Source organism: Melanostigma gelatinosum (assembly GCF_949748355.1).
Source record: "Melanostigma gelatinosum genome assembly, chromosome: 4".
NCBI lineage: Eukaryota > Metazoa > Chordata > Actinopteri > Perciformes > Zoarcidae > Melanostigma > Melanostigma gelatinosum.
This window is the reverse complement of record NC_136637.1, coordinates 6,005,523-6,031,630: the sequence shown is the minus strand read 5'-3', so window position 1 is coordinate 6,031,630 and position 26,108 is coordinate 6,005,523. Positions and strand designations below refer to the sequence as shown.

At 41.4% G+C, this 26,108-nt stretch overlaps 1 protein-coding gene and 2 long non-coding RNA genes across 3 annotated transcripts; 1 reads left to right on the top strand and 2 right to left on the bottom strand.

The window, feature by feature from the left end:
• Positions 1-1,168: 1,168 nt before the first annotated feature.
• LOC306776591 lies at positions 1,169-2,223 on the bottom strand. The gene is made up of 3 exons (XR_013771923.1): positions 2,132-2,223; positions 1,834-1,949; positions 1,169-1,347 (listed from the first exon to the last, which is right to left on the bottom strand). It is a non-coding gene; the product is annotated as an uncharacterized lncRNA (long non-coding RNA).
• An 895-nt stretch (positions 2,224-3,118) lies between these two features.
• LOC306776325 lies at positions 3,119-4,266 on the bottom strand. Its single transcript, XR_013771910.1, has 3 exons — positions 4,116-4,266; positions 3,539-3,707; positions 3,119-3,448 (listed from the first exon to the last, which is right to left on the bottom strand). It is a non-coding gene; the product is annotated as an uncharacterized lncRNA (long non-coding RNA).
• Positions 4,267-15,351: 11,085 nt separating this feature from the next.
• Positions 15,352-25,088, top strand: sap130a (Sin3A-associated protein a). The gene is made up of 21 exons (XM_079267729.1): positions 15,352-15,447; positions 16,103-16,230; positions 16,330-16,589; positions 17,267-17,434; positions 17,526-17,652; positions 17,774-17,889; positions 18,227-18,345; positions 18,768-18,915; positions 19,011-19,101; positions 19,223-19,327; positions 19,468-19,609; positions 20,366-20,481; positions 20,611-20,901; positions 20,994-21,165; positions 21,572-21,670; positions 21,762-22,123; positions 22,246-22,491; positions 22,571-22,696; positions 22,794-22,897; positions 23,025-23,138; positions 23,802-25,088. Exons 2-21 carry the CDS (start codon positions 16,119-16,121, stop codon positions 23,958-23,960), a joined length of 3,177 nt encoding a protein of 1,058 aa, XP_079123855.1. The 5' UTR covers positions 15,352-15,447; positions 16,103-16,118; the 3' UTR covers positions 23,961-25,088.
• Positions 25,089-26,108: the final 1,020 nt, after the last annotated feature.

The following is a 26,108-nucleotide window of genomic DNA, read 5'->3' as shown; positions in this document are numbered from 1 at the left end:
CTGATTTTTGTAAATTACAAAGGAAATATCAAGTAAAGCATATTGTAAATCAAGGTACAGACCATCATTGATATACCTTAAGAAACTAACATTCTCTGTGAATAACAGGTTGAACTGATACAATATATTGTACAATATACTCACAAAGCAGTGTTGAGATCTTGAAGAAACAGCATGTGTCCATATATATTAAGGATAACCATGAATAAACATGAAAGGATTAGCCACTTGCCCTGAGTTGATCAAGAGTAATGAGTCACTGAGTCCAGACTTGACTGAAGAGGGCACTCAACATGGTATAGCATCTCACATGGACATGAAGTTCAGGAAGCTGGAACTTGAAGCGTGTATTTTCACTAGTTCTGCTTGAGGACTCGTCTGTTGACCATCAGGTATTGACTGTGGACTGGAATGATCCTCTCTGCACCCAAAAACAGAAACAAAGGCAAAGTTAGATTGATGCAGTGCTTCAACATGATGCCTACACAGAGAAACATTTACTGTCTTAGACTGAGCTCCAATGACCTAGAAGAAACCAGCACTTTATACTTAATACAAAATAATAACTATCAGGTAGAATGGTAAAAAAAAACTACACATTTCAGCAATAAGGCATCATCAGCATGTGTTTAATTTCTGTCGACAGGCAGCCTAAATACACAGATGCCTCCAAAAAATACACTGTGTGCACAATTATTAGGCAAGTTTTATTTTTGAGGATTCATTTTATTATTGAACAACTACAGTGCTCTTGGTCAATTCAAAATGTTAATAAACTTCAAACCTGAATATTTAAGAAAGTAAAACTGAGGTTTTGGCTTTCTTAGGAGAATATCTGTGTGCACAATTATTATGCAACTAAATGAAAAATGTTCCCATCTCACTTGTTTATTTTCATCTGTTAAAGTGAGAATAATAAACAAACTCAAAATTTACAAATAAACATTATTGATATTTAAAAAAATGTATCTGTTACCAATATAGCCCCCCCCCCTTCTTTTCAATAACCTTCCATTCATGGATTCTGTCACTTTCTTGATCTGTTGACGATCAACCACAGCCTCCCAGGTGGACTGTTTACCTTCACCGTAAATCACCGTAAATCTCCCGTATAAGAAGGGCCCACAAGTGAAGTTTGAGTTGCACCTATCACACTGCTTACCTCTAATTAGCCTTGACAAGACTGGTGTCTGAGTCATTGGGTCCAGACTTGACTGAAGACAGGTGGGACAGAGTCTCATACAGACAGGGTATGCTGTTCAGGAAACTGGAACTTTAGGCAGGTGTCATGATTTCTGCTTGAAGACTCACAAGTCAATCTGGTGTTCGCTGTGGGCTAGCATGATCCTCCAGCCAGAAAAAAAGACAACATAGAAAACATTAATACTAACAATAATAATAACAGTAACATCACCAATAATATAACTTTATATAGCACTTACACAGTTGCAAAATGGTTCTCACAGACTTCACACACAAAACAATCAAACTATAAAAACACAAAACATTAAAGAGGGTGAAACAGAACAAACTTACAAAAGGGTAAACAAAGAGTAGGGTTAAAGATTTCATGAAAAGGTCAAGCTACAAATATGATTCATGAATAAGAAATAGCCATAATACGTATGGTATGTCAATAAAGTCAAAATGAATTCACAGTATGTCAAAAAAAGGTTATTGGATTATGCAATGCCGTTTTATGCAGTGCTTAACATCAAGAATACATGCATACACTGTTTGAACATGAAATGGCTACACAGTGCTTACAAAAATAGAAGACCCTAAAGCCTTCTCTTGTTAAATGAACATACATTAAACTTTACAACAACTTACCACTGTTTATCCTTGACAAAACTCGTATGTATCCAATCACAAGGTTAGACTAGTAGGACAGCAAAGAGGGTGATGAGGTCCATCTGAAGTACAACCGCTGATTGTCGTAATCACACCTGAAAGAAAGAATAAAGAGAAAAAAAAGACAAGGGGTGGACATACATCCTCTTAAGTGAAAGATGAAATCATCTCAAGCATCAACCTTTACTCTTTTCAATGCAAAGGTTGCAAATTAAAATTAAATGGCTAAATTCACAATCAAAAATAAAACCAGTTCCTGACCTGGTTTAGCACGTACCACATATTGTTATCCAGCAACAAAGGTTTGATTCCCGTTGGGCCCTTTGCTGCAGATCATCCCCTCTCACTCCACTGTGGTTCCTGTCTCTCTACTTCTGCTGTCCAATAAAACACAAATGACAGAAAATCATCTTTAAAAGTAAAAAAAAAAAAAAAACAGTTTGCTTTTAGAATCTCACCGTTTTCCTGGTTCTCATCCAAGTCCATAACCACTCGAGTTTGAATGCAATGTCTGAAAGGTGGCAGGAGCAAATTAATTAAATGTTACAAGATAAGAGTAAATTGTCTTAATGTCCTGCACAAACTGCACATGTACCAATAAAAATGTTCAGATATTTGTTAGAAATGTGTACAATTTACTTACCTTAAAGGAAATTCTTCTTAGCAATGCCACCTGCATTCAACCTACTCTGAAGTTTAACAAAAGCACTGAAACAAAGGCTCAAATTGTCTTTAGGGACAGCTTTATTATCTCAAATGCATGGATAGTAAAGAAGCTCTGTTCCTCCTTGGATTCTACCTACCCTGCTAGTGAATCTGAAATGTTTGTTCTGGGAAGAAATAACAAGCTAAAATTGAATAACTCACTACATGTAATGTAAAATCTTTTCTTAGGTCAAACGTCAGGTTTAAACTGAAAGAACAGCCTCTAACAAAACATACTGTTGCTTTGACCTCATTGTTGAAGTTATCAGTAGGCATTAGTAATTTCACCTCGATGTACAATAAGCCAGTTCACATAAATTGGACAGAACCTGAACAACTGCTTATTAGAACAATGAATACCAAAACAAAAGTATATATATATATATATATATATATATATATATATATATATATATATATATATATATATATATATATATATATATATACTGTTCTGAATGAACACAACACAAACTGCTTATAAAACCAAAAGCTAACTGAAAACATTAAATAATACTTTAAATACTTTAAATAATACTTTTCTGAATATCAACGGTAAACATTGGCACCTTGAAGAGGACCTGCTTCCTATGTAGATATACAGGGCTCAGTCTGAAGTAATGACAACCCAATTATTCTTAGTTTTGACACTAATGAAAATCTATATATGAATACTATATTCCATTACTGCCAATCAATTCTCCTCAATTCTACACACAGGTCCTTTAACAGTTCCGTTGGATAAGTCCGTCTCTAACATGTCTCTCTCCACTCATGATCAGAGACATCCGCAATGAGGGTGAGGACTCTTGGGTTCACTGACAGTTGCTTCTTGTTTTTCTTGGTTTCAACTTTTGTGCCCTTCTCTGGATTGATGAGGAAGAAACACCTTTGTGAACACAAGAATTCATAATCAACCACTAAATACAGTGATTTGCTCGAAATGAAGAAATTAAAAAAAATATATACATTACTTTACCTCTGAAGGAACTCAAGTGTGGAGCCCAGAACCACAGGATAGTGGATATTGAGGCAGTAATAGCTTCCAAACATCAAACAGATGGCAGAAATGAAGTTTGGGATTTGGTCATTCACAACCTTGCCGTCGACACTTAGCATGAACTGCCTCGATGCATAGCAGGAGGTTCCTACAAAATAGACGTAGAAAATAATTACAGAAAACCAGCCATTACCATCCAAAAAAAAGTGAAGTGGATCTGGACCAGCAAACACCAGCATTTTGAGCTGGCACAGGTGTTTGAAGAATAAACAACAATAACAGAATGAACAACAAATATGTATTCTTCAAAACCTTTTTTAGCTCAAAATGCTGGTGTTTGCTGGTCCATTTCATTCATTTTGGAGTAGAAGAGTCCCAGTGAAGCCTCAGGAAAGAAGCTGATAGGTCAAACTGAATGAATCTATTACACCGTTATAGAGAAGAAAATACTACTGGGAAGAAACACACCTAGCACTTTATAGCATGACGGTGCATTCCATGCAATATTTCCTTACATTAGTTACGGTTTCGTCAGTAAAAATAAATATCAACTTACCACATACAATGATGCATGGTGTCACCGGCAAGCTTTCCACTTCTACTTCTTTTACCAGACATGTTTCTTCCACATAGTGGAAGAGGTTCTCCTCTTTTTCATCAAAATAGGAGAGAAGAAGGTGCACCATATCCTTCACATCTTCTGAGCAGCCCTCCAACTGTCCTCGTAGAGAGAGCCTTATCCTGATTTTAAAAATGTACGGTAACGTCAGTTCAAAAAAGCTGTTACTCTCCTCTCCGACTGTAATGAATTATGTAGGTATGCTTACCTCCAGAAGAAGTGTTTTGTTCCTAGGAGTCAGGCAGTTGTTCTTCAATAGTGTTCAGGATAATCCCCACAGAAGAGCAGACGAGCAGCTCAGGTGCTGAGCACGTAGAAATGGCGCGTAGAAAGCGCGCGGACGTGGGTTCAAAAGTTCAACCTGCGACCAGTGCTTTTTTTAAATTAATGTGTTGGTTGATCACTGCCGCCTCTCTGACGAGCAGGTGCTGAGCAGAGCAGAGCAGAGCTGAGCGCGTAGAAAGGGCGCGTAGAAAGCGCGCTGAAGTGGGTTCAAAAGTTCAACCTCCAACAGGTGCTCCGACCACTGCCGCCTCTCTCTCTCTCTCTCTCTCTCTCGCTCTCTCTCGCTCTCTCTCTCTCTCTCTCGAAAATGCACTATATTACATTTATTTGAAAGTGTGTTTAAAGATTTAATTTGCAAATTGTTAGACGTACAATGTTAGTATATTTTATATATTTGCAAATAGTACAATTATTGGCAATGTATTTGCAATGTACTATTATATATGGAATATATAACTTATAACTTTTTATTATTGTTCATATGGAATATATAACTTATAACTTTTTATTATTGTTTAATCTTATTGTTCAAAACAAGATCAATTACATCAGATATTGTTAATATTTGTGGTTACACTTATCACAATGTGTTTTCTGTGCATGCATTACACTAACAAACTTAGTTTTTCCTTGACTACTTTATTGACTTGAAAGCTAAATAAAACTTTTTATTTAAAGAAGACGCGTCATACTGCCTGTATAGAATCACAAGCACCTGCTACCTGGCAGGGGATCTGATCATTTAAACCACTATAAAGGCCAACACAGTGTACTCAGGCAAAATGTGACCTTTTACCTTCGTGATGATAGAGCAAATTAATCCAATTTACAACGAAAGAGGAAACCATCTAGCCTCAATGACTACCAACCAGTTCGTTAATTTAACACTTCTATTTCATTGTATATACTGTGCATTTTTGTTGTTTTATCTTATGCTTTCAATTGTCAATATCTATTGCCTCATGATCATGAACACAAGCTCGCTCTTCCATGTATGTTGAGTTCTTAAATTACACAAATATAACATGTAAATACATGATGTATACAACTAATGCAAATTAACCATGAACATCAAATATCAGATGAAATAATCAGCATTAAATACATCTGTATCAATAACCTAGAGGCACCGGTAAATATGACTAAATCTATGGTTTAAATACACTTATACTGTCATCTACTGGTAAAACTGGTAAACACTTTGACTTTGCATCTACTTCAGGTTCACTAAATCAACAGCAAAATACGGTGGAAAAATAAATATCAGTGCCTACAACTCTGAACACGAAAATGACTTTGATTAAACTATATCACGAACTGTATTGCATCAAATGCACCGATTAATCGAAAACTTAATTATTGCTGTGTACATAGATAAATGAATATTAAACAGCATATAGTCAACTACTGATGCTAACGCACTCCCATCGGCCCAGATTAATTAATTAATGTATAAAGTTCTTGAAATATTCTTCTTTCCCGGTTACCTGCTGTGCTCTGTGTCTCGTTTTAAATGAAAAAACTAAAAAGGGATTTGCAAAAACGAAAAACGAGAATACCATGGCATTTCCGTATTTCCGTATTTTTTGACTGAACGGTAAAACAGATGACTAAAACGTACACGGACCTTATTTGACTTTGGTTCTTGGTTTTTCCATTTTTGAATTCAGAACAAAAAACGGAAATACGACCGCCCATTTCCATTTTCCCATTCTTGGTTTGAAACGAAAAACCAGAATACCATGGTATTTCCGTATTTTGGTTTTTCCGAATTAACGGTAAAACAGATCACTAAAACGTACACGGTCCGGTCTAATCTATATCATGAATTAGGTTAACGTGACTTCAGACGGGGCCGCTCTGTAGGTCTGCCAACACCGCTGGACATGCTGCTCGCTAATCTGTGGGTTCTGGGACCCATATTTGAGAGATTATGGCAATTCTTGCATATGTCAAAAAATCCACTCATATAAGGGAATAAGGCATCAATTAAGCCCTTTGGGGCTGTTTTTGGGGACCTTAACTTGCAGCTACGAAGTCCAGATTATAGGTAGGTAATGGTGATGAGGGTTTCCCAAGGAGAAAATGAGTCAAATCTCTACCCTGATTTAAAGTATAAAAAGTTAGAGAAAAGACTGGTGAAAACTGGCTTTCGGCCATTTGGGAAAATAAGTGCCATCTGGTTCGAATCATCTCTGTTGGGTGCATTTGAAAAAACTTGGAAATGGCTTGTTGTCCTAATATTCACATATGATGGACAAAAGAGGACCCTCTTTAAGGCTCAATTGGATTCAAGTCATTAGCATGCTGCTAACAGAAGTTAGCTTTCCCAAGGGTCTGCAGAGATCTTGCTTTAGATCCTGCATCATGTTATCACAGGAGAATGATTTATGCAAAATTCAGGCAGTTTCAACCTTTCTCTCAGATTTAATGGGCCGTTTCTCACTTTCCAAAAACAGGCCGAAAGATAAGGCAATATGCCTCAATTTTGACCTTTGGGGCTGTGTTTGGGGACCTTAGCTTGCATCTACGGCCGCAAAATTTGGGGGAATTCATATTCACTAGCCCCTCTTTAAGGAGGAAAAGGATTCAAATCTCTACTTTGATTTAAAGTGTAAAAATTGAGAGAAAAGGCCATTTCGGATCATAAGTACCATTGGGTTAGAATCCTTGATGTTAGGTGAAATAAACAATCAATTTCCAACTGATATTCGCATCATTTAATCTGTGGGCAAAGGTGGAATGACTGTGAAAATGTCAGGGTCCTAGCCATTGTTTTCTATGGGTATTTAGGCTGAATTGGGTCAAATATCCTTAGTTCACTATGGGAAAAGTGTTTGGAATTTCCCATTGATTTTCATACCACTTGATCTTTGGCCAAAGGTCAATTGACTGTAAAAATTCCAGGGTCCTAGCCCATTGTTTTCTATGGGTATTTAGGCTGAATTAGGTAAAAAATCCATAGTTCACTATGGGAAAAGTGTTTGGAATTTCCCATTCAAATGCAAGAATCACGGTATGGATTTTTGTTCATATTACGGTGTATTTCTGTTACCAGTACAATGTTTAGTACATTTAACAAACTGAATATTTTACGAACAATAAATGAAAAAATACGGGGCTGGCTGTATTTCTTAAAAGTAATGAATGCAAAAATCACGGTCAGGATTTTTGTTCATATTACGGTGTATTTCCATTACCAGTACAATGTTTAGTACATTTAACAATGACAAACTGCATATTCTACGAATAATAGATGCAAAAACTACGGGGCTGGCAGTTGAATGTATGATGCATTTTACCTCCATTAGCAGGGCAATGGTCCGTACATTTAACAGCAACAAAATGTATCTTTTAAAAGTAATAAGTGCAAAAATCACGGTATGGATTTTTGTTCATATTACGGTGTATTTCTGTTACCAGAACAATGTTTAGTACATTTAACTGTGACAAACTGCATATTCTACGAATAATAGATGCAAAAACTACGGGGCTGGCAGTTGAATGTATGATGCATTTTACCTCCATTAGCAGGGCAATGGTCCGTACATTTAACAGCAACAAAATGTATCTTTTAAAAGTAATAAGTGCAAAAATCACGGTATGGATTTTTGTTCATATTACGGTGTATTTCTGTTACCAGAACAATGTTTAGTACATTTAACTGTGACAAACTGCATATTCTACGAATAATAGATGCAAAAACTACGGGGCTGGCAGTTGAATGTATGATGCATTTTACCTCCATTGGCAGGGCAATGGTCCGTACATTTAACAGTAACCAAATGTATTTCTTAAAAGTAATGAATGCAAAAATCACGGTATGGATTTGTGTTCATATTACAGTGTAATTCCGTTACAAGTACAATGCTTAGTACATTTAACTGTGACAAACTGTATATATTACGAATGATAGATGCAAAAACTACGGGGCTGGCAGTTGAATGTATTGTGAATTTTACCTCCATTGGCAGTGCAATGGTCCGTACATTTAACAGTAACACAATGTATGTTTTAAAAGTAATGAATGCAAAAATCACGGTATGGATTTTTGTTCATATTACGGTGTATTTCTGTTACCAGTACAATGTTTAGTACATTTAACAATGACAAACTGAATATTTTATGAATAATAAATGGAAAAATACGGGGTTGGCTGCTGAATGTATGATGCGTTTTACCTCCATTGCCAGTGCAATGGTCCGTACATTTAACAGCAACAAAATGTATCTTTTAAAAGTAATAAGTGCAAAAATCACGGTATGGATTTTTGTTCATATTACGGTGTATTTCTGTTACCGGAACAATGTTTACTACATTTAACTGTGACAAACTGCATATTCTACGAATAATAGATGCAAAAACTACGGGGCTGGCAGTTGAATATATGATGCATTTTACCGCCATTTGCAGTGCAATGGTCCATATATTTAACAGTAACCAAATGTAGCTTTCAAAAGTAATAAATGTAAAAATCACGGTATGGATTTTTTTCATATTACGGTGCATTTTCGTTATCAGTACAATGTTTAGTACATTTAACAGTGACAAACTGAATATTTTACAAAAAATGAATGAAAACAATACCGGGCCGGCTGTTGAATGTATGATGTGTTTTACCTCCATTGGCAGTACAATGGTCCGTACATGTAACAGTAACACAGTGTAATATTTAAAAGTAATGAATGCAAAAATCACGGTATGGATTTTTGTTCATATTACGGTGTATTTCCGTTACAGTACAATGTTTAGTACATTTAACAGTGAGATACCGACTATTTTACGAATAATAAATGCAAAAAATACGGGGCCGGCTGTTGAATGTATGATGCGTTTTACCTCCATTGGCAGTGCAATGGTCCGTACATTTAACAGTAACACAGTGTATTTCTTAAAAGTAATGAATGCAAAAATCACGGTTTGGATCTTTTTTCATATTACGGTGCATTTTCGTTATCAGTACAATGTTTAGTACATTTAACAGTGACAAAATGTATTTTATACGAATAATAAATGCAAAACATACGAGGCTGCCTGTTAAATGTATAATGTGTTATTTCTCCGTTGGCAGCACAGTGGTCCGTACATTTAACAGTAACCAAATGTATGTTTTAAAAGAAATGAGTGCAAAATGTACGGTATGGATTATTTTTTCATATTACGGTGTATTTCCGTTATCAGTACAATGCGTAGTACATTTAACAGTGACAAAATGTATTCTATACAAGAAATACATGCACAAATTATTGTATTAGCTGATATTTGTATTTACGGTGTTTCACTGTCCGATAAACTGAATATAACCGATTTACAATTTACGGTCTCTTACTGTTGTGATTTAACAGTTTATCACCGTAACATTCACTGACTTTTCTTACAGTGTAGTAGACTTCCAAGAAGTTGATGCGCTCTTTAAATGCAAAGATTCCCTTGTAAACTTCGACTTTTAATGTAGATACCTTTGCCTTCCTGCTTCCCACCTGGTAAGCTTGGGATGGCATTCCACAGATGCCACACATTTCCCTCCTGCTGCTTTTACGTGTTGTAGTGGAGTGCCACTTTTCTCAGCTCGGAAAGGCCGCAATAATAAATCTCCATCTGCTGAATGCCTTTTTTTCAGCTGGGACACATGTGCCATTATTTTGGTCCCCCGTTCGTGCTCAGACAGATCACATTTCAGACGTTTCCTCCTGCCACTGATGTCGGGACATGTAAGTCGAGAGCCCCCGCCAAACTGTGAGAGAAGTAAGTGGGTGCTGTAGGTGAAAGGTTATGATGACGTGACTCCGGTGCAGTGCAGAGTTTGAACAGCGCCATGGGGGGGAGGGGGGGGAGAATCATTCCTGGGGATGCTCAGGTGTCCTAAAAGAAAGACAAATGCAATTCATTCCACACACACACACACACATCTAGGAGTCCTGCAGGAATGACTATGAATGTTATAATGACTGTTGCATTTATTTATCACCTAAATTTCACCACTTTGACTCCCAGCAACTGTGAATGTTTCTCACTTGGACCACAGCATCGGTCATGGCGGATCAAGAGAAGAATGTCAATGATGTTGTTCTGAGATAAAGGAGATAAAGTTGTTTGTGCTCGGTAAACAGTCATGTGAAAATAATGTGCATTCTTAACATGCTCTCCTTACGCACGTGCCCTGCTTATGTTTGTCTCGCCTCCACATTTATTGTACTTTTCAAGTCATGGGCCACTTGTATCAAAATGTGAGTGAACCCTTGTGTCTGGCAGCAATAGAGGGGACGATTGGCAACAAATCATCTGTCTCCTTTCGGGAGCCTTTGGAGAACATTTTGCACTAAAAGCCTGTGCGAAATACTTGGAAAAGAAATAACTGCGGAGCTCTGTGTTTTGTCTTAATTTCCATGGAGATTCCAAAACGTCCTGCCTGCAGCAGTCATGGAATGTGTGCCCGCCCCCTTAACTTTTCCACATAAATCAGGGCACCGTCCTCTAATTTTAGGGCTGTTACTGAGATGAAGCGAACCCTCTCAGATAGCAGGCCACTTGCAGCAAAATGTTGAGGGCCATGTCAAAAGCGACATTGTGTGGCCGTTGAGCCAAAGGAATGAAGTTGTTTTGCTTTGGGTGTTGACTGTGGCCGAGCAGCAGCAAGAGAACCACACCTGTTCTGCTTTTCTGCAACCCCCTCCATCCATCTCCCTCTGAGAGATAAACCAGTGTTTTAGCGTCTTTCGGCTCATTGTTTTCACTGTTCACTGTTTTGGTTCCGTTTTTAGAAGCAGACAGCTGTCTAAAACAAATAAAAGTTCCACAAACTCGCTGTATGCTACCTGCCGAGACCAAGTGGAAACCTCCGCTGCGGAGAAATGAATGTCAAAAGTGCCAGAAAACGAGAGTTCTTCAAATGGCCACTTCAGGGTTTTCAGCAGAAATAAACATGTTCACAGCCCGGTAGAAAAAGTGGTTTTGGTCTCAGCTAATTTCTCCGTTCATAACAAGTGTATTGGGGGGGAATTTTATACAACTCACATGTTTAAATAATATGGGGCTTTACAGTTGGGCATAATTGAGGGTGTGGCCACTTTCAGTGACAGATGGGCGTTGTCTCTAGCTGTCAGCTCTGCTTCGAATTTAAATACGAATTAACCACCAGGGACTTAACTACTTGAACAATGAAGTCTGAAGTTTTTTTTAAGACAGTGCTGGACAGGTCTCACATGGCTCAAACCTAAATATTTAACTATGGATGGAAGGATGGATTGAAATGACCTGCTAGTATGTAAAAGTTAAACAATTATATTGTCTTTGTAAGGAAAATATAATCAAAAGCAACGTCATTTTGACTATCAATATGATTTACTTGCAATTTGTTGATGAAGACTTGGACTCGCCCTTAAAGACTTAAAACTTGACTTGGACTTTTTAATAGGACTTTACCATTTCCACAAACATGCATGAGGCACCAAGTTCACCACAACCGTGTGACTGTTATCAGTCTGAGCTGCACAACCCAGAAAGACTGATTCACCGCAGGTACAGGAATGGGTACATGAGTCAAAATGTTGTATGCCTGAAGCTGCACGGAAAGAGACGCGCTGTGGAGGATGATCTCCAGGCTAAATGAAGACAATGGCACCTGAGTCAGCGGTAAAGATCAGACGCTGTGTAGCGTGTGAAAAGTCTGCTTCTCTAAGTCTACAATGCCAGTGAGTAATTAACAGTGTAGACGAATGAGTAAGTGGAACATCTGGGTGTGAAATGGAAGAGATTATGAAAGAGAATTCAAACTAAAATGATGAGTTCTGGGATGGATTAATCAGAATAACTGGGAAAATCCCACATGAGCCGACACGTTAATACTTGAATGTCACACCAGTTTAGTCTCAGCCTGCCTTACTCCGCTCAATTCATAACAACTTTGTTAGCTTCCTTATTGACATTTCCCAATAGAGTGCTGCAGGGATGACATTTGTGTAGGCCAACACGGAAAACACTGGTTTCCTCGAAAAGCCAATAGGATTGTTTCCATTGGATTTTGGATTACTGCAGAAAGTACGATCTGTGGTTAGCACACGTTTTGTTCAGCAAGATAGTCTTCACAAATGACCACCACTTTTATGATTCTGGAATGCAATTGTTGAAGTAAAAAGCTAACGTTTAGGCTATAAACCAACGACACCACGGTCACATGAGTGCACAACAAGGCTGTAAAGGCGAACTAATCGGTGTCAGTCACTTGTTAGCAACCGCCTTTTTTTAAGACACCTAAAAGATTTAAAACTCACGAGAAGGGTATTTATTGACATGTTTTATTGATATTTTATTTATTAACCAAAAACCCATTCAAAAAGCCATTGACTTAGAGACGAGGGAACCAGAAGAGCACAAAATGCTGATTCATTTCCTGGTTTTAAGTCTCAGTCCTGCAGCATTTTCTACTACTTATTTCTTTATGAAAATGAATTCCACTGAACTCAACACGCAGGAATGCTTTATACAACCCTGTCCGGCCCAGGTGTAGATGCTGACGTACTTGACTAGACCTCTTTTGTTTTCCCAGTATTTACATGTTGAAAGATTCCTAAATATATGACAAAACAGAAACCGGTGGGGATAAACCAAAATAAATAGACCTAATAACTTATTTTTCAAAAATAGGTTTTATTGTCTGTAGTTTTTTGTGAGCTTTGTAATTTTCCATGGCAACATCTTGGAGGCAACGAGAAATCCTTCTTGGTAAAGTTGAAATTTAGGTGTTTTTTTTCCAAAACTGTATGTGTGTGAAACTTTTCTCTTTAAAGCAAAAGACAATTTTAAGTTGATGGTCAAGACATGTTTTTTTTTCCCCCAGAAGAAAAAGCAGTTCAGTATTTATTAGACTCAACAGCTGAATAGCCGCAGGGACTGTTCATGAACCACTCAGAGTCAGATCTGCAAGTGACATAGATGTTACATGCTAGGGAAATAGCTGTGGCTAGCTGTAGATGTGAAGATAGTCAGATACAGCCATTTGAATGATGAGACAAATGGTGGAACTGAAAGCCACACATCTTCTTAATATCTTTGAATAATCCAGGAAAACAGGGAATCCCCAGAAAGGGAATCTAATAAAGCACACGCTCATCCGCTGTACGACCACACACAAACCTCAACATCCAGACGTGTAATTTATTTAGATTTACACAAGTGGCCAAATGAAAACCCACTGTTACCGATAATGACGGTAGTTTGTGCAGTTTTGGAAAGTGAACTCTGAACAAACTGCCCCCATAAAAAATGTCCGAAATATTCATAAAGTGGAAATGGACTTTATGAAAAGCAATGCCGGCTACTCAGTCAAAGCACAGATGTTGACATTTAGTTTAGTTTAGCTTTAGTTTAGTTTATTCTGCACAATTTTTTAAATACACAAACATAAATAATAGCACAGTGCGGGAAGAGGCAGACAACCTACTGGGCTTATTTGAAGCCTCCACCTATTTAATATTAAATAGTCACAATAATATAGAGAACACAAAATTAATACAATGTGACTATTGTGATTTTAACATAATTTCCAATAAGCCAAGACAGTGTGACAGTGAGCCAAAATCTGCAACCGAGGCAGCTAAATGGAATCTAGCCATTCATTTGATTGTTTACACCTGTGTTTTCCTTCTGTCACTCAAGTGTCACAGTAGACGTTACCGCCCGGAGACGTTTCTGTAGTTCGTTGCTGCTCTCTGGTGTTTCACTGAAGGTATTGCGGTAGTAGCACTCGTGCACTGGGGGGGGGGGGGGGCAAAACACAAAACAAATTAAGACAAAACACAGAGCTCCGCAGTTATTTATTTTCCAAGTATTTCGCACAGGCTTTTAGTGCAAAATGTTCTCCAAAGGCTCCCGAAAGGAGACAGATGATTTGTTGCCAATCGTCCCCTCCACTTTAGTCCACCTGCAGGGAGCCGAGGAGCCTGCAGCAATCATATTTTAAAGCGGGAGAGTCTGCTCCGGAGGCCCCGCCGCCACCGGCAAGGCGATGGTCACGTGACAGACGGAGATAGCCGAACTGTCTCTGGCCGAAGGCATCTGCAGGTTACTTTCCAGCAGCATTTAATCCGGGTACACTTAATATTGAAACACTGTCAAATACGCAGCTAATGCCAGTGGTAGAAATGACTTATATGTGTGTTTAATGTACTACATGTAGCACATAAACTCTGAGGAACTTTACTTTAAGTTCACTTTCTATATCTACTTCACTACTTTTCAAAATCAAATATTGTACTTTGTACTCCACTACATTCACATACCAGCTATTGTTAAAATGTTACATCCATAACATGATACATGTTATGCATTATTAAAGTATTATTACAATTTTAAATAGTTTTAGCTACAAATACTACAAGCAGCTACATTATAATCCTCCGTACATGTTGTGCATCAATAATAACCAAACACAAAATATTGTAAACATGTTTATGCATTTTATTTTTGATACTTGGTCGCCTACATTTTGCTTATCATTAAGAGTTTTCTGAAGTATTTATTGTATAATATGAATGCAGGGTTTTGACTTGTAATTGACATTTACTCATTTGATTACTTTGACAAAGGACCAGATAACTTCTTCCACCAAACTGAATGATATTGTTCAACATTGTATTAATCATCTTCACAAACAGTGGAGCAAGTCATTGATGTATAATTGGAACCGGATGGCAGTGCTAGCAGATTAGCTCCAGTGCTAATTCGGCTGCCTCCGTCGACCATGTGACTCTGGTGTTGCAGGTCGGAGCTGTTCCCCGCGAGTATCTTCCCCCTGGTGCAGCTTTAGGTTGGTTCCGAGCTCTGATTGGTCAGTGATTTGATGTTGTCTTCTCTGATTGGTTGAATGAAACAGGGAGGTCCGGTTTCTCTTGAGCGTTCTTCCGGCTTATACATTGGAAAAAAGAAAAGACGAATGGAAAAAATAGTAATCCACAAAACGACCATTGCCTAGTTCCTCTGTAATACGGTAACATCTGCACACATGTAGATACTTGTTTGATTGTTTAGCCCTCTGAAGTTTACACCGTTGTACCCTTTAGAAAGTTTAGGGTTTAGCACGAAAAGCAGGCGGCAGCAGGGTTAGCGATTTCAACGTTAGCCTGCTGCTAGCTAAGATAGCTGGCTAACAAGGTAGCTTTTTAGTTGTAAGGTTACTGGACCAAACGCAGTGACAACGGTGAGCATTGCTGAGCACACATCGTTTGGTCACATCGACGCAGGCAGTTGACAAGTCGTTTCTTTGCTCAAACTTGATATTTGATTAGCAACGATACAGTTGAATCATTATGTTTTTGGCCACATAACGGTAAACAAAGGTTCACAAAAATGGTATTGTCTTGTTTTTCATGGTACACATGTCTTTATAACAGTATCCCTTTTTATCAGCACCATTTGGTTAACGTTAATGTTGTCGACTTGCCTCAGTTGTATTTTGCATTTTGTTACAGTAGCCTGTTTATCTCCCCGCGCCGCCTGTAAAGGGTTAACAGCTGGGCTTTTATTTTCGTAGCCGCCGTGCATGTTTACTGTTAGGAGTGCGATTGTTAATATAGTTCAAACCTTAATGATACCTCCAGTATGTCCGCTACTGGAATTAATGTACAATATTGGTCCTATTTTAGGTCGTAATTAGTTAAAATGAGCTCCCAGCAATTCCCCCGACACGGGCTGCCAGCCTCCAGCGGGGGAGCTCCTCAGATCCCTGCAGCTGGAAACCTGGTGTCCATCAATCAGCCGTCACATCCTCAAGGTAACCTATTGTCACTGAAATGTATTCGCAGGGTATTTCATACATGACGAGGACGAAACCTGTAAGTAAATGTTCAATAAGACTATTTCCCCCCCCTAGGCAGTGGAGATCCTGACAGCGGTCGGGATGCTGACCACGGGCAGCAGGACCATCCACCCGCCGGGGGAACCTTGGCCTTCAGAGATGAGAAGCAGGAGACGATGGTGGTCCGACCTTACCCACAAGTACAGACGCACGGCCAGCAACAAGCTACCCCCCAGACCGTGCCTATTCAGCCCGGCACACCTGTGACTGTAGCTGCCCCCTCTGTCCACCTCCCACAGGGCCAGCCTGCTGTCCTCACTGAGGGCCAGATGAAGGTGATGGTTATGACCATAACTGTTCATGTATAGAGGATTTGTCTACATGTTAATAGTAAAGTATGTACCGGTAGTGTCTTTACTGTCTGCAGTGTGAGATGAACACAGTCAAATCATACATAAGTTGGCAGAGATATGAATTTTCTTTCTGGAGTGAGAAAACAATAAGCTGATGCTGACTGATTTATTCTACTTCTGTTAATAGCTGTCTAAATAGTTCATGTTTTTAGTCATTGAACCCTGTGACTGAAAGATATATTTAAATATCTTCAAAAGCAGCTTCTTTTTTGAATGTTTAAATCATGCAGGCAGTGAAAACATTTTAACGATCTAGTTGATGTTTTTTAAACTTCGATAATCTAGTTGGATAGCTCGTCTTCCTTTGTGTTATGAACTACACCTTCTACTCAATTATTAACAAATATAATTGTTCCTGAGGTCCTTAAACTTGAAGGACTTGGGTAGCTAATTATTGTGCTTGATACTGGCTTACCAATAACATTTACTGTGAACTGGCCGTGTGCACAATGTCTAACCTTACAATTACTTTAAAAAAAGAAGTGTGTTTTACTGCAACATGTTGCATTTGTGTTAACTTAACATTGCTTTTTTTGTAGCACTGTTCTTAACACCATTCTGAGCTAAAAAAAAACCTAAATGTATTTATTTTTGTTTAGGCTGTCCTGAAGTCACCTATGCCAAGTCGTCTTATTGCCCCAGCACCAGCTTCCAACCAGGGTCATATCCCCATACCCCCCAAGGTGCCCGGTCACATGACTGTCAACATAGAGAGCAGTATTGCTCCAACCCCCTCTATTCCTGTGGCAACTATCAGTGGTCAGCAGGTGAGTGCTCTGTCAGTTGGCTGTTGGTGCACGTTATTGTCTCTGTCTTGCTAATGACTGAAGTTGTGGGCTCCTTTTTATTGTGTTTCAGGGTCACTCGAGCAACTTACACCACTTGATGCCAGCAAACATTCAGATCATCCGGGGCAATGCCCCTGCACTGCAGATGGGGACCCCTGCGGTGCCACCCCAGACCTTCACCTCCCACTTACCCCGAGGTATGCATGATGTACTAAGAACAGCGTGCCAGGCTCCCTGTTTGCCTGTCCTTGACACGGTAGACCATTTCCCACTCGTCTGTAGCGGTTTCTCTACATCAGTCTATTGCTTTCCCTGTAGGGGCTGCTGCAGCAGCTGTTATGTCCAGCTCCAAAACAGTCCTGCGACCAGCCACCGGAGCAAGTGCGGGCTCCGGCCAGCCCACAGTGCAGCACATCATCCACCAGACAATTCAGGTACTGGGATGCACTGTCATCTGAAGACGTGCTGGTATAGAGTGGTGCAGGGATGATGTATTTTTGAGGGCCAACCCCGGAAGTTAGCGTCGACCTGTTTCCCTTGAAGGAAAGCCGATGGCATATTTCCATTTGGATTATTGCAGAAAATAAACTGTGACAAACACGAGTTCATGTTACTTACACATCTGTTCAGGAACTCATTGACTTTGAGACGAGGGAACCGGAGTTGCAAGAAATGCGGACTCACTTCCGGGTTCGAGGACTCATTCCTGCAACACTCTTATCTTGTTGGACGTTTAGAAAGTTTGTGTGTAACCGTGTCATCCTCCCACAGTCCCGCCCTGCCGTGACAACGTCCACAGCCGTGCTTCCAACTGTGGTGGCGCCCATTTCCAGAACTCAGTCCCCAGTCATCAGCCCAACAGTCACACACTCTGCAGAGGTGACACATGGGTAAGTAACAGTCCGGAGAATGTGTTGACAACATGACGAGGAGTTCAACAGCAAAGTAGAACCAAACAGTTTGTGGTGATCGGTGGACCTGCCCCTGTTGTGACTGCATGGTAAACTATGTTTCTATTGTCGTTTTTAATTCCTTAAAAGTAATTTGTGTTCTTTAATGTAGTGTTATGTGGATGAAGTTATCCAGTGCAGCTTTAAAGCAGTGAAACAGTATGGAATTAGCACAATGGGTCTGTGTGTGCATCAGAGTAATTGAAACGGCTAAAAGAGAAAAGTCACTAAAACAAGTAAACTTTTGTGTAACATGAATATGAGTTCTTCTGCACTGGCAGTTCCCTCTGGGCTTTTATCAAGCCATGCCTGTGCCCGATTTAGTGCACTAAAGGGACAGTCTCTCCGCCCCCATCCCCCAGGCGTCCAGGGCTGACCATTCACCCCCCTTCGGCCACCGTCAGTATTCAGAGGTCTCAGACATCCCGTGACACCGCCACACGGATCACGTTGCCGTCCCACCCAGCGATCGGGGCCCAAAAGCCTCAGCCTCCGCACACCATGACACAGGTTACTGCCTCTTTGTGACTTCCTGCAAAATAACTACTCCTTTTTTATACAGTGACTGACATAACCGCTTCAAAAAAATGTTTGTCTCCCCACAGAAGCCCATCTTCAGTCCTGTAACACCAGTAGCTGCGGCAACTGTGGCGCCAATCGTTGCCTCCAACACTGTGCCATCAACCACCACAATAGGTTTGACCTTTTTGTATAGTTATGCCTACAAGCTCGTCCCAAAACTTTGGCTAAAGAAACGTGAAATTAAGTAAATAGTGCGGTTATTTATTTATTCTACACCTTCCTCCTCCATGTTTAGGCTCTGTGCCACACAGCCAAATGTCCAGTAACTCTATTGTCACCATGACAATGGCCTCGCACTCCTCTCATGCTGCAGCGGTGACCACCTCTGCCATCCCCGTTGGTAAGCTGGTTGCTTGGTCTCCACGGTGGGAACATTGCGGCGTGCTTCATAAGCAGGAGGCGTTCTCTCAATCTGAATCAGTTCATAGTGCGTTTTCATTACCTCTTTCTCTCTTACCTGTTCCTCTGTGTTGTGTACAGCTAAAGTCGTCCCTCAGCCCATCGCCCACGCCTCGACCCGTGTGCAGCCCGACTACCCCGGAGAGAGAACCAACCTCATCCCCATCTCGGGTCATCGGTCGTCTCCGAACCCCGTCACCATGGAAGCAAGAAGTGACAACAGGTGAGCGCACAATGTTGACCAACTGACGCGGTTATCGCAGGTGAAAAAAGAGACAGAGTCTGACATCTGATGTCCAATAGTTGTTTGAAAATGTGTAACACAATGGAATGGAATCTGCATTCTCAGCGTGTTAGTATTTCTTTTACTAAACAGAAACACTATAGATGTATATTTCTGCAAAGAGCTCAGTTGTGCTGCCTTCTTGTCCTCTATTTATATTTGCTATTGCCCACAAATTTGGCCACTGTGGTCAAAACAGATGACTTGCACATAGGTGTAGTAATCTAAAAGGGATCGGCACATTGAGCTGGAAGTACTGACTAAGTAGTGAGCAGTAATCAACAAGTATATGTTCATATACTAAGTAACAAGGCTGCACTTGGCACGAAGCCCAAAGCATCGCTGTGTCCGATGTGCTGGGGTTTGTGTTGATAATGTTCACCATCTTAGTTCAGCGTATTAGCTTGAATTCACAAAGTAAGATGTTAAGACTCGTTGAAAAGTCAGGGATCACCAAAATTATTATCATTCATACGTGAATGTCTGCATAAAAATGTCATGCCAATCCATCCAGTAGTTATTGAATGAATATGAGATCCATATCCTGTTGGTATTAGGAATGATCTTGTATTTACATCCATCACTTTGTAAAAAGAAGAAATGAGATGTCATCAACGTGTATTAACCTCAGAAGTACAGAGACTTTATTCAGACGATGATGAGTGTCTGAGTAAACTTGTATGTTTTATTTTGAAGGCCCTCGGTGCCTGTGCAGTTCCAGTATTTCCTGCCGGCGTACTCCTCCTCGTACCCTCTGACACACACATACACCCCCATCAGCAGCTCTGTGTCCACCATCCGCCAGTATCCCGGTAAGCTCTGTCACAGCTGACCACTGTGGTGACCTTTTGTTATTTGACTTATAAAAGCTATAAAATCCTACCTATGAAATGTGAAGCCAGAGGGTTACACCTGTAACTCCTATTGTCTCGACTCTCAAGTTACTCCTCAAGCTCCAAGTTCAGCGCTGCCCAACCAAGGTGGAGTCGGCGTGGCAACCACTGTCCATCTAAACCACATGCAGCTGATGGCGGTGGATCGGATCGGTCTCCCATCTGCGCAGATCGGCACCCAGGGGATCCAGCCGGCGGCCATCGCCGCACAGGGCATCCAGCCCGCACCCATAGGAGTGCAGGGCCTGCACAAGTCTGCGCCGATCAGCACGCAGGGACTACAGCAGGCGCCGTTAATCACTCAGCAGCAGCAACAAGCGCAGTCTGAAGTCAAACCTGGTAATTACCGGTACTGAACCTGTACTGCTTCACTGGTGTTGACTGAGCTTTGCTGAGTTGCTGTGAGTTGTTGTTTTCTATTTCTTTCTCAGGGGTTGTTTTGGCCGATGGCTTTGTGGCGAGCCCCATCAGCAGCACGTTCAGCACCACCCAGCCAGTGGCCACCATGGTGCAGGCACACGCCCAGGGAGGGGTAGGAGGAGCCCCCACCCTGGTCTCCTCCCCTAGACCCAGCATCCTCCGCAAGAAGCCCGCTAATGAAGGGTGAGTAGAACACCAGCCGTCAGATTCAGCAAAGTTTCAGAACTTTGAATTGCTTGTTTTAACCTCCTGCCTACGAGCAGTTGTGCATTTGTTAGATTTGATAATTGCTGAAATAAAGAAGGAAACGTTAGAAAACAAAATGTCAGTCTAAAGCAGCGACATGTCACAGTATCGCTTGCCTATCGTCTGAGTCATTACGGACTGTGGTTACCTTAACCCTGACCTGCTTTCAGACCTAAACTGGTTTTACGTCCCCCTCCATTTATTTTAGGATTTTGAGACGAGGCTTTTCACTGTCACTTGATAGCAGGTTGATTGTCAGCATTAGATTCTCCAAATACAGTTTGACAGAAACGTGTGAAGGTCCAAACTGGGTCGCTAAATGTTTCACTTTTCACCAAACCAGATGTGTTCGCAAGAACCTGATCCCCGCCCAGCCTAGTGAACCCAGTAGCGGCAGAATGGAGAGTGGCGTGAGGGGAGCCGGATCTCCCCGACCCTCAGGGTGAGCCTTCGTTACACGGATCACATCAGTTTCATCCGTGTCATTATAAGTTATAAGTCTGTAACCCGATGTTTCCTATCCTTCCCTCCAGCGTGAAACCCAAAGCTGAGGTCCACATGGCCGTGGCCCCTCCTGTCATGGCTGCAGTAGAGGCCCTGCCTTCCCAGGGAGGAGAGCATCAGGCCGTGTCCTCAAACGCCCAGCACCTCGCCCAAGCCATCTCCGCCATGCTCGCCACGCCGGGGCCTGCGCCTCCCTCCCAGGCCTCCACTGTCGTCTCAGCCCTGCCCGCAGCCATGGCTGTAACTCCCCCGGCCCCCGCTTCGATGGCCAACACAGTGGCCTCCCCCACTCAGCCCGCGGCCAGTAGCACCGCCGCTTGTGCTGGCAGCTCCGCCTGCCCCGATTTGAAAATAAAGCAGGAAATGGAAACCATGGACACCTCACAGCCAGGTGAGCAGCCCATCGGTCATTAAAAGTGAAATCGATTAATGTTGAATTAAATAGGAAACGGATGAACGCAAGGAAACCGAAAAGAAATTCATAAGTAAACATGTTTTTCTCTTCCCCCTCAGATCCCAATGCAAACTTGTCTTCAGCCCCAGCTCTCACCACCCAGGCCTCCACCCTGAACGCTGCTGCCACGGGAGATCTGATACCCGGGGCCTCCCCGAGGAAGAAGCCCCGCAAGCAGCAGCACGTCATTTCCACTGAGGAGAGCGAGATGGTGGAGACCAACAGCACGGATGAGGAGAAGGCCCCAGGCAGGCCCATCACCGGCAGGGCGGAGAGGCGGGAGTCTCCACCGAGGGAATACGTTGGTGCGTAATGTGATGCCGACCAATGTCGCAGTGATCGTGATGATGTGTAATCAGCACCTTTTACATTTTTGTCTTCCAGATGAGGAGGGAGTGCGTTATGTACCAGTCAAGCCCCGACCGCCTGTTACGCTCCTGCGGCACTACAGGAACCCCTGGAAAGCTGCCTACCACCACTTCCAGAGGTACAGCGACATCCGGGTCAAAGGTCAGTGGCTTTCTTGCCTATATTTGATACAGCGAGCGAGAACGAGTGCCGGCGGCGTTTTTTTCTTTCTAACAACAACCGTTTGCTTGTCTCTCAGAGGAGAAGAAGGGCAGCTTACAGGACATGGCCAACCAGAGAGGAGTGGCCTGCAGAGCACAAGGCTGGAAAATCCACCTGTGCGCTGCACAGCTCAGGCAGCTGGTGAGTGCTGCTGTATAACTCTGTAGTATTGTTGATCTTCATGGAAATTCCGAGTGATGACGGTTACGTTTGGTTGGTGGCTTTTCCTATTGGTTCTTTGTTAACACGCTCGTTACTTGATCTGTAGTCGAGTTTGGAGCACGATGTGTACAGCCGCCTCTCCACCCTTCAAGAGGGCCTGATCCCTAAGAAGAGAGCCGGCTCCGACGACGACCTCCACCGGATCAACGAGCTCATACAGGTACGGCTGTTTACCGCAGACTGACTGACGCCTTTTAAGAGGAATTTCTATTTCTTTCTTTCTATTACTATTTCTATAAAAAATATTACTTTACATAGGTATATATATGTGTGTGTGTGTGTAAAGACTGTTGTTCTTTACTTTTGTTAAATTGCTGCTGGACCGTCCCATTAAGATGGGTGCGACCCAGTGCAAACTGTTTTTTTACACAGTGAAAATGGCAACAAATAAAGTTGAATAAGTCTATCAAAATAATCCTTTTGATGTTAACAACATGAATTTTTGAAGGTTCTGGAGTTATTTGAAATGTTTGGATCACATGAGTTGGAAGCATTCCGAAAACAAACAGTCCTACGCAGATATCTATAGATAGTATCATACTAAAGATGTCAGTATCGCCTGATCTTTATCTGCAACTGTGGTTGATCGTGTTGAAGCGCAGTGAATATGAATCGAATGAAATGTTGAATGTCGACGTTATGAATGAAGCTTCAGAATATACAGTTCAGCCCAGTTTTGTCAAAAGTTTTTCTGTCCTTTATTCTGTCCCGGTTATGTTTGATGAGGTTTAGAAGCCTTGCTAAAACATTCCGAAAGCTGCTCTCTCTTTGTCTTCACCCACACGTTTCGACAGCTGACGGTGTCTGTGCGTTTGGTCCCCAGGGTAACATGCAGCGCTGCAAGCTGGTAATGGACCAGGTCAACGAGGCCAGAGACACCATGATGAAGGTGCTCGACCACAAGGAGAAAGTGCTGAAGCTGCTCAACAAGAACGGTGCCGTCAAGAAGTCCTCCAAACTGAAGCGCAAAGAGCGGGCATAGGCTAGGAACCCCCCCCCAGTGAAGAATCTGGTGCTATGAGTTGCTGCATACAAACACACACACACACACACACACACACACACACACACACACACCCTATCTGCCCGAGGGAGAGAAGTGATGGGAGGACTTCAACAAGCAGACCAGCCCATCAGGAATAGGTTGTCATTCAAGACCCATCGCACATATTGAGCGTGGAGCATTGTAGGTTGCATTAGAGTGGCCAACTGGACGGCCCTGTCACTGCCCCCCCCCCCCCCTTTTTCTTTTCTTTCTTTTGGTCAATTTTTAAAGACCCCAGAGACCATTTCTTACTAACTTAAGTTCTGCCTCTTCTAAGTACGTGTGAGCTGGCACATTGTGTTATCTGATGATATTTGGCACGAAGCGCAGTTGCAGTAGATACTGTTGGAAGTATTTCAGTTCAGAGTTATTGACGGCTGGGTCCAATCCGAATCAGCTAGAAGGAGTCCCTTTAGTAGGCTGTGTGTATGCAGACTGGTCTCAGTCGTGCTCTTGTCATTAACCTGTGCCTTCATGTTGTGGGTGTACGTGAAATGGACGGGGACACGTGAAAGCTGTTCCACATGCTGTCAAAATATATTCTGAAAATATCATTCAGAGCGTCGGGTCAACTTCACTGCTTCCCCTTTTTCCTCCCAACATCCTGCACCTGCTGTTTTCTATTTCAGTATTTGTTCATCTAGCGTGGGTACAAAATGACCCGATTACCAGCCACAAGTTTAGCTGCAACTTAAAAGATATTGAAATACTTACATTTGTTGAGTTAACGCAAAAGAAAGGACACTGCATAATGCCGAGTGAACTTTACATTTACACTGCCATGAATCCAAAGTAAATGGATGCCATGGTGGTAAAAACGATACTTTCATTCGCTTTCAGAAAATGAGAGCTTGAAAGAAAGAGAGCCGAGTATCCTCGCGCGGTCACACTGGTGGATTGAATTCATGTAAATCACTGTAAATGTGCTTTTTGGGTTTCCATTGACCTGGTTCTTTTCCAGTTTTGTACTCAATGAAACATTTTGTGCCGTGTGGTGTGGCTGCGTCGCCTCATCTTGCAGAGTGTAACGGTAATAACGTTACGAGATGAAGCGAGCCCGAAACATCCAGCTGTTGTACATTGTTTTTGTCTGTGTAATTATAGTAAAGATACTTAAACCATACCAGATCCACTGTGAAGTCTGCATATTTCTGTGTTTGTTTTATTTGAGTGTTTTCATTTTACCACTTAAAATTGAAAAATGATTGAAGGTTTTTGCCTTTTTCACTTTAATTCCAGTTAACCAGTTGTGGGTTGCATTCATTCAATCTCACAATACAGCAGTGGTCGCTGCAGACGCCCCTGGTGGAAATCTTTCCAGTTCATCGTGCTTAAAAAAAAACCTAACGAGATGAACTGACCACGCCTGAGGACAGATTATTGCTTTACAGTATTCTCATGGATCCCCATAAGGAGCACACTCAGACACTGATCCTCACATGTGATTACATTTCATTGTTATTAAATATGAAGAACCTACAGTGTAACCCAACAGATTGTAGGATTTAATCCGTGCCAATGTCGTACATCTGCAAATCTGTGTATATTAGCGGCTCAGTCTGTTCTTTTCTGTTGTCCCCGGCCACACAGCTGGTATGGATGGCATGAGCCGTTTAATCCAGCAACATCACATTGGTACATCTCTCAGTCACTCCTCTTTACTATGCTGTTTACAACTTAATTGCAGTGAGTTACAGCACAACGCGTTGGCAGCACTTGACCTGTGACTGGATCAGGACAAAGTGATTCATAGCATTCAGGTAATCCGCGGTCTCCTTTTAGCGTTATTACTGAGACCAGCTGACTGACGACTGGTTTGTCTTTTGATCATCATTCAATATTTCTAAGAAGAATCTTTATTTTTAACATTCATATGCCTTATATTTATTTGACACGTGTTTTTATATTGTTTGAGGTAGAAAGCTGTACTACTCTCTCTCTCTACTGGCATGGTTTTTAAGTAGCCGCACGGCTGTTAACTTAAAGGGAAAGAAGTTTTTCATCTTTACATTACCGGCAAATATTTGACTGCAATTAACAGTAATTACAGTGATAAAAAGCCTTGAAGTGGATGCTCAGTGACAC

Bases quoted from the DNA above. Each gene is read 5' to 3' on its own strand.
- sap130a (XM_079267729.1), top strand. From the start codon at position 16,119: ATGAGCTCCCAGCAATTCCCCCGACACGGGCTGCCAGCCTCCAGCGGG. The intron at 17,435-17,525 runs GTGAGTGCTCTG...ATTGTGTTTCAG, and splicing joins CAACTATCAGTGGTCAGCAG to GGTCACTCGAGCAACTTACA. The intron at 20,902-20,993 runs GTAATTACCGGT...TTTCTTTCTCAG, and splicing joins GCAGTCTGAAGTCAAACCTG to GGGTTGTTTTGGCCGATGGC.